Source organism: Diospyros lotus, chromosome 2 (genome assembly GCF_014633365.1).
Source record: "Diospyros lotus cultivar Yz01 chromosome 2, ASM1463336v1, whole genome shotgun sequence".
NCBI classification, from domain to species: domain Eukaryota; kingdom Viridiplantae; phylum Streptophyta; class Magnoliopsida; order Ericales; family Ebenaceae; genus Diospyros; species Diospyros lotus.
Genome location: NC_068339.1, coordinates 42,906,809 through 42,914,210, shown reverse-complemented (window position 1 = coordinate 42,914,210; position 7,402 = coordinate 42,906,809). Strand labels below are relative to the sequence as shown.

General features: G+C 28.2%; 1 protein-coding gene across 1 annotated transcript; it reads right to left on the bottom strand.

Annotated features, from left to right (window-relative positions):
• Nucleotides 1–1,359: 1,359 nt before the first annotated feature.
• LOC127794836 (uncharacterized) lies at nt 1,360–3,014 on the bottom strand. Its single transcript, XM_052326091.1, has 5 exons — nt 2,740–3,014; nt 2,537–2,669; nt 2,152–2,445; nt 1,955–2,068; nt 1,360–1,854 (listed from the first exon to the last, which is right to left on the bottom strand). The coding sequence occupies exons 1-5, from the start codon at nt 3,012–3,014 to the stop codon at nt 1,360–1,362; spliced, it is 1,311 nt and encodes a 436-aa protein (XP_052182051.1).
• Nucleotides 3,015–7,402: the final 4,388 nt, after the last annotated feature.

Below are 7,402 nucleotides of genomic sequence, written 5' to 3'. Positions count from 1 at the left end.
TGGATAGCATAAGGGAGCAAATGATCCATTACTTCTTCGAACACATCTACACAAAAACCAATGGCAATGACAGCATTTGTTTGAGGATCCTTTTCCATTTTTATGAATCCAGATAATGTATTTTCAACCGGAAATCCAACCCTCAACTTCTTTTCCGTTGTTGTCATTTCCCAACCTTTAGGCACTATAAAAGATTCACCAGGCCATATGATTGGCTTGATGAGATCTTCTTCGTAAGTTGTATAACTATCCTTGTCTGCCATTAACTGCTTTGAGATCCCATATTTTTTAGTCCAAAAGCCTACTTCCCAATCTCGTTTTCCAATCACATTGCACTACAAGAATTCCGGGATTTAGCGACGGAATATTTCCGTCGCTAAATCCAAAATTCCGTCGCAAAATATCTTTAGCGACGGAAACTGTCCGTCGCTAAAGTCTGCGTCGCTAAATTTTCTTTGCGACGGATCCGTCGCTATTTTAGCGACGTCTTAGCGACAGAAATATTTCCATCGCTAACTGTATTTTTTTAAAAAAATTGCGACAGAATATTTCCGTCGCAATATTTTTAAAAAAAAAATTTAAATTATTATTTTTTATTAGCAACGAAAAATTCCGTCGCTATTATTTTTAAAAAAATATTTAAAATATAGCGACGAAATATTCCGTTGCTAATTAAAAAAAAAAGAATTTTTTTATTTTTTTTTAAATTCTGCGACGGAAATATCCGTCGCAATTTTTTTTTAAAAAAAGAAATTATTCTTTTTAGCTACGGACTATTCCGTCGCTATATTTTAGAATTTTTTTATGAAATTTATAATATTTTAAATTTTTTATTAAATTAACTTTATCGACGAAAATTTTCCGTCGCTATTAGTTTAGAATTTTTTTATTCAATTAATATAGCGACTGAAGTTTCCGTCGCTAATATTTTTCGATTTTTTTTTAAAATTAATTATAGCGACGGAAAATGCCGTCGCTACGAATTTTTTTGAATTTTATTAAATTAATTATAGCGACGGAATTTTTCGTCGCTGAAGTAAATTAAAAAAATTAAAAAATATATTAAAATTTTATTGCGACGAAATTATTTCGTCGCAATATATTAATTTTTTTTAAAAATTTTAGCGACACAATTTTTTTCCGTCGCTAAAAGTTATACATTTTTAATTTTATTTTAATTTATTTATTTAATTTTAAAATTTATTTATAATTATTTATTAAACAAATTATATAAAAATTCCAAAATTTATATTTATAATATAAAAATTATTATTCAAACAAGATACTAATAATTGTCTATTACATGCTAATATAATTGTCTGTTACATACCAATCGTTACATAAAAATAACTGCAAAAACTAATCATCTAAATCATCATCAACATTAGGTGAGTCAGGTTGATAAGTCGATTGTGGCTGAGAAGAAGAAGAAGAAGGAACAATACCACGAGTAGATGCAGTAAGTTGTTCAATCAAAAATCGCATCTCAAACATCTGTCGTCGAACATCGCTCAGCTCATGAGCCTGCGAATTAATCTGCTCCGCCTGCGAATTTATCCGCTCTGCTTGTGAATTTATCTGCTCCGCCTGTGAATTTATCTGCTCTGACTGCACTTTTAATTTCTCTGTCATTTCTTGTATAACTGGGTTTTCATTAAGACCAGATGAGACAGAGGATGAGCTGCCAACGTCAGAAAATTTTGATTGTGATAAAGATCCTATGCCGTAAATCCTCTTCTTCTTATTTTCCCCCCCAGCAGCCTGGATGAATATCTGATCGCAATCTGGCTGCTGAGGCTCCTCAGACCCTTCATTTGGTTGAGTTGCTTGCTCTAGCAACTGTCCATACATTTCCTACAACAGTTTAATGAAGAAAATAAAATAAATCAATTATGAATATTAAAACTTATGTTAATTATAAAAATGATATTACTTACAATTAAAAAATACTTACAGCGACACTTGAAGAACGTCTGTCGACATACACCATCTGTCCTTCTTCAAATTTTTTAGAATGAATTCGTTCAAACAATTCAATCAGTGTAGGCTCTCTCCCAAACTCATGTGTCTAAAAAAAAAAATGACATAAAATTAACCATGTTAATAAAAAAAAATTAAATATTAACAAATTAAATAAATTAAATATCTCACCATTCGTCTTTTATGCTCTGCTGAAGATATAGAACCCCCAGTATGACGGGAAAGACCAGCCCCAAGGCCACCTATCTCACTCAAACGGTTCAGCGATGCTTGTGCAGACCGTTTCTTGAAAGCTTCATCTTGTTCCCATTTCTGCATCCAGCTATCCCAAACATCATCTGGCACAAAGATCGATTTTCCATTGGCATGCCACATACGAATGTTGTCGATATATCGTTTCGCTGCTTTTTGTGTCCACTCTCTTCTCACTAATGCATCAATTGCAGGATCCCACTGAAAAATTTTCTGTAAAACAAAAAAAAAAGATTAAATAATTTAAACATTTCTACATTAATAGTTGAAATATATATATATATTATTAATTTGAATTTAATACCGCAAATTCATCCCAATACATGCCCTTTATCTCCGAAGGCACTTCTTTCCAAACATGACCTTTCTTATGAAGACGTTTCTTGAAGATTGTCGATATAATATGGGAGATATTTATTGTACGACAAAAGATGCTCCTGTATACAAATAATAATAATTAGTATAAAATTTAATACATGTCATAATGTAAAAAAAAATTAAAGTTACCCATCGCCATCTTGCTCTATAACATGTAATGGGTCGGATGTAAAATGACTGGCAGTCGAGTAAGATGATGGATGTACTGGTGACTCTGCAGGAAGGGTCGGTGAAGAAGCAACTACAAGAGTAGCAACAGGAGATGCTGATGGGAGGGATGCTGGTGAAATATCTCTCGAAATATATGGTGCTGCAGTAGATGAGGTGGAAGCAGCAGTAGACCCAGACGAGTTAGGTCTAGAACCACTGCGTCCTGCACGATATCGTCCTCTAACACCTGTCATCTATATATATATTATAATGAAAATGCCGTCAAAATTTTTTCCCGCCCATTTCCACTTTCTATTTCGATATTTTATTATATTTTATTTATTTCTTTCTTACCCAAAATAAAATTTTTATAAATCATTAATTAAATATAAGTTTGTGGAAAACGTGTAGTTCTTGAAACCTGTAGATGGTTTTTTCATAATTAAATAGTATTTGGAGAATGTATAAACATGTTAGTATATAAAGAAGTAAGATCTAATCAATATTATTAATTTTGGCAGCATCTCAGCACAGTTCTCCAGATGCACGATAAAGATTATGTGTTGATTCATACAAGTTAAACTCGATTTGAGTCAATTGCATGAATCAAAACATATTCTTATATGCAACCGGAGAACAACAAGAAATGCTACTGAATTTTCGTACCATGCATGAGTAAATTAATGCGTATTCGCTGGGCACACAACACGACACCAAATTTCCAGACTGTCCAACTGGACAATTCAGTGATCTCCTCGCTCCATCGAGGAAGTCACCGAACGGGAATCTAAGGTTAAGTTCCAACAAATTTAATTAAATACCTAAGAAATATTTAATTAATTTTTTTTATTTAATATAATTTTTAGAGAAAATTCAACAAAATCTCTCCTATAAATGAACTACACCCTATAGGATACACATAATCAAATTTACACATAATCAAATACACAATTAGATACAGACATACACATAATCAAATACACTAAATTAACACACATATCTGTACACATAAATTAAATTAACACTAAATTAAATTTACACTAAACTAAATTAAATTAACACTAAATGAATTTACACTAAACTAAATTAACACATATATCTGTATACATAATCAAATATACATTAACACACACGCAACTTTATACACACATAATAAAATAATAAAAATACCTCCCATCAAATCACTTACACTGCAAACATAAATATGTATGCGTATGGTATGGTACACGAAAACTTCTAGTTTCCAGGTTTGTAAAATATTTTTGTTTTTTAAACGTTAAGACTATTTTTATAATTTAAAAAAAAATTATGATCATTTTGTAATTTAAAAATATATTTTTATCTACGAATAGATAAAATATTTTTTTGTCTATCACTCAAAATTTTTATTTTTTTAAAAATGTATTTAAATATATTATAAATTTTATGTTTATTTTTAAATTAAATAATTATTTTTTATTATTTTTATATTAAAAATTATATTTACAAAAAAAAATTCTTATTTTTTTTATTCATGAATTTTATTCACATATTTATTTTTTAAATAATAATTTTTTATTTTCATTTTATATCATACTCATTTTTTATTTTATTTTCATTTTCATACAACATATTATATATATACACTTGACTGAAAACTCGAGAAAAATAAGTGTTAATTATTAAAAATATATATATCAAACTTTTTTAATAATTTTATAATATATTTTAAAATTTATTGATTAATTTTACATTTAATTTTTAATTATGTATTAATTCTATAATACTATTAAAATTTACATACTTAATGCTTTTTTGATGTATTAATTATTCTTTTTTTCCCAAGTTTTTATGCTTGCATAATGAATACTCTTTCAAGAACTTCTAGGATGGGTTTGATAAGGATGTAATCTTGCATTGATATTATAAGAAAAAGTTGACAAATTTTTAAATCTTCCAAATAAATAAGACACAAAAGTTGACAAATGTACACAAAACATAAAATACTATAAAAAATACACAAAATAATAGGATACACATAATCAAATGTACATAATGAATAATCAAATACAAAATTAGATACACACATAAACATAATCAAATACACTAAATTAACACACATATCTATATACATAAACTAAATTAAATTAAACTAACACTAAATTAAATTAATTTACACTAAACTAACACAAAATTAAATTAAACTAACACTAAATTAAATTAACACCAAATACAGAAATGAAGCAAATAAATCTATATATATATATATATAGACAGAGAGAGAGAGAGAGAGGGCCTTCTGGAGGTGGCGGCGGCGGCGTGGCGGGGGGCGACGGCGGTGCGCAGCAGGGGCGGCGATTCAGGGACGACGACGGTGGCGTGGGTGGGTTACGCGGCGGCGAGAGAGGGAGAGAGACAGAGAGAAGGGGGTGGGCGAGGGGCGGCGACGATGGCAGTGTGGGCGAGGGGCGGCGACGATAGCAGTGTGGGCGAGGGGCGACGACGATGGCAGTATGGGCGAGGGGCGGCGATGATGGGGTGGGTAGTTTGGCTACGGGTGAGATAGAGAAAGAGAGGGAGAAAGAGATGCACTGTGGGCGACGATGGTGTGTCGGTCGCGGGTGAGAGAGAGAAAGAGAGAGGGAGAGAGAGAGGCAGTGTGGGAAAAAGGGGGAGACAGTGAGCTAGGGCGAGGGTGAGGGCGAGTGCCAGCCGCGAGAGGTGAGAGCGAGTGCGAGATCGAACGAGAGAGAGGAGAAGGGGCACGTAGGCGATGCAGAAGAGGGAGAAGAGGGAAAGAGGGAGACGGGGGGCGTCACATGGGGTTTACGGGGGGAAGGGATGGGGGGTGAGGGGGGTTTTACCGGGATCAGTGAAAGAGTCCCCGCCTCTTTCATTAATAAATTATTAAAAAAATTAAAAAAATTAATTATTATTATATAATTAATAAAATTTATAATAATGAATAAAATTATTAAAATTATGATAATTATTAAATCATTTTATTAATAATTTTTTATAATCATTTAAAATATCATAATAAATTAATTTAAATCATTGCATTTTAAATTAATATTAATTTAAAAAATACTTATATTATAAATCTAATAATTATAATAAATTAATTTGATATGTTATAAATACTATTTTAATAAAAAAATTATTAAAGATAAAAAAAATATTTAAAAATATTGTAACAATATTCTTAATATATTTTGAATGTTGAGTAGTCTTTAATTTTTTAAATTTTTTTTTTTGATTATTTTCTCTTTCATATTCCTTCATTATTAGGGGAACGTGATCGGTTTAATTATCAAATTAATCAAAAAATAAATAAATTGAATTGAGAAATTAAACTAAATTGACTTGACAGATTAAACCCAATAAACTAAATTAGATAGAAAAAACTAAATATAGATCACATAAACTAAACAGATTCAATAAACCGAATAAACACATAAAAAAATTAATTAAAATTTAATTAATCTATAAACCAAATAAGCTAAAAAATCAAACAAGCTGAAAAATTGTATGTTAGGCCAAAAACGACGTCATTTTATTATCATAAAAACACCATTGTCTTAAAATCCAATCGATTCGATTTTTTTTAATTAAAAAATATAATCGAAAACAAAAACTAATTTTTTTTAAAAACATTAATTGAATAGAAGCAAATTTTTTAAAAAATTGATAATTTTTATTAATTTGATTCAATGAATTTGATTATACCGAATTTTAATTAATTTGATTCAATAAAGTAGTAAAAACCAAAATAAAATTAGAAATAAAAAAATAATACATTTTAAAAACTAACGATATATTGTCATACAAACAAAGAGTTTATATCGAATTTTAATTAATTTGATTTGATTCAATAAAGTAGTAAACAACAAAAATAAAATTAAAAATTTTAAAAATTATAAATATTTAAAACTAACGATATACTATCATACAAACAAAGAGGTCAAACGATGCATAACAAAACAACGAAGATATAATATTTAATAACATGAGATAATTAAAAAGAAAAATTTATAAAAGTTTTTAATTAAATATACATTAATATATTAAATTTCTTATAGAATTTAATATTTATATATTTAAATATTTATAAATTAATTAAATAAATAAATAAAAATTAAGGTTAGCGACAGATTAAAAGTTATGTCTCTATATCAGCGATGAACTCAGACAATTCGTCACTAAATTTTTTTATTTATTTTTTATTATCAATATTAAATTTTAATTTTTTATTTTTAAAATTGGTGACGGAAAAAACTTTCCGGCTCTATATTTGAAAAGCAAAAAAATTACAATTAAAATTTAATTTTTTAGCGACGAAAATAGTTTTGCGTCGCTAAAAGTAGTGACAGAATATTAAATCTGTTGCAAAATTTAATTTATTATTATTTTTAATTTAAACTAATATATTTTTCTTATTTTAAACTTTAGGGATAGAATTTATTTTCATCTCTAATTAACGATAGAAAATAAATTCCGTCTCCATCTAAAAATGTATTTTTTATTTTTTTATTATTAAAATAAATTCTCGCCTATTGAATTTATTTATTTTTAATATTTTAATTATATAAAAAATAATATAACTTATAAAAATAATAATAATAATTATTTAATTGATAAAAATAATGTATTTTAAATATAA

Bases quoted from the DNA above. Each gene is read 5' to 3' on its own strand.
- LOC127794836 (XM_052326091.1), bottom strand. From the start codon at position 3,014: ATGACAGGTGTTAGAGGACGATATCGTGCAGGACGCAGTGGTTCTAGA. The intron at 2,670-2,739 runs GTAACTTTAATT...ATTTGTATACAG, and splicing joins ATAGAGCAAGATGGCGATGG to GAGCATCTTTTGTCGTACAA. The intron at 2,446-2,536 runs GTATTAAATTCA...TTTGTTTTACAG, and splicing joins TGTATTGGGATGAATTTGCG to AAAATTTTTCAGTGGGATCC.